At 35.7% G+C, this 1,077-nt stretch overlaps 1 protein-coding gene across 1 annotated transcript in view; it reads right to left on the bottom strand.

Moving 5' to 3' along the window:
- Positions 1-1,077, bottom strand: part of LOC119584996 (breast carcinoma-amplified sequence 3 homolog) — a gene marked incomplete in the record, with an annotated part of 31,901 nt that overhangs the window by 13,327 nt on the left and 17,497 nt on the right. The window contains 2 exon segments of the mRNA XM_037933606.1: positions 1-74; positions 365-538. Coding sequence (XP_037789534.1) covers positions 1-74; positions 365-538 — 248 coding nt within the window.

Below are 1,077 nucleotides of genomic sequence, written 5' to 3' on the forward strand. Positions count from 1 at the left end.
GGGATAGACTTAAAGGTGAACTGAGGGCCCATCCAGAGTCTCCTGTGTGGCCCGGCATGTGTGTGGATCTCCACCTAAAGAGTAATTTACTTTCATTTGGATACTGGTTTTACCTTTTCCCTAAAGACTGTATATCCCTTACTTACCAACCCCCTAAGTAAATTGCACTCCTTGCTAAATTGCTTCTAGTGGAATAAAAAATACTTAAAATGCAATCTGAAAATAAATTCATAATGCCTTCTTGTGAGCTCAAAATACTGAAAAACTCTCTTACACATAGCTCTCAGTGTCTTTAAATAAAATTCAAACAGTACTATCTACAATATTTTGTCATTTTCCTTTATCTTCATTCCTGAGCACTAACCTGAGCCATCCACCTTTCTTCAGGGTCATCATGATCAAGTGAATGAGCTGGTGACAGTGATCTTGGTCGCGTAGGTGACAGAGGAGCCAGTAGTGGAGACGTCAGATCTAAAGGAGGTCGTAGCTCTCCACTAGTTGACTCTCGAACCAATGCCCACTGAGCACTGGCATGGACCTTGTATGGTGAAAAAAAAAATATATAACTTGGAAATGGATTATGCTGAAGAAGTGTTGATCAAGGTAAGGAGGATACAATACTCAAATCTCTATTCCTGACCTGGAAACTAATATGGTAATAGTGACAATGAATAGAATTTATTGTGCTTCTAAAAAAGATAAACTAAATCGTCATGATGACATTTCTGAAGAATGGGGAACCAATATAATCATGTTTATTTTTCTAACCTACTGCTTGACCATTATAAATAGTTTTTTATGTATTAAACTTACCAACTGTTGCATTCATTCTGTAACTACTATCTCCTAATAAAAAAAAAAAATACTACCATCTGGAATTTTCCTTAGAACTAACTCAGTCCTTTTCAAATGACTTTGTAATGCTCCTTACTGATGAAAGAGTAATTACTTCATTCTATTCATTAAATCTTTTGAATTCTGTATACTTTTCAATTTTGCAAAGAGGATTCCAACATTAAGTCATAACCTCTTACTCCATGCATCTCTTTAAACTATTGGATCTAGATGTGGCTTTCA

This window comes from Penaeus monodon, chromosome 19 (genome assembly GCF_015228065.2).
Source record: "Penaeus monodon isolate SGIC_2016 chromosome 19, NSTDA_Pmon_1, whole genome shotgun sequence".
Classification (NCBI taxonomy): domain Eukaryota; kingdom Metazoa; phylum Arthropoda; class Malacostraca; order Decapoda; family Penaeidae; genus Penaeus; species Penaeus monodon.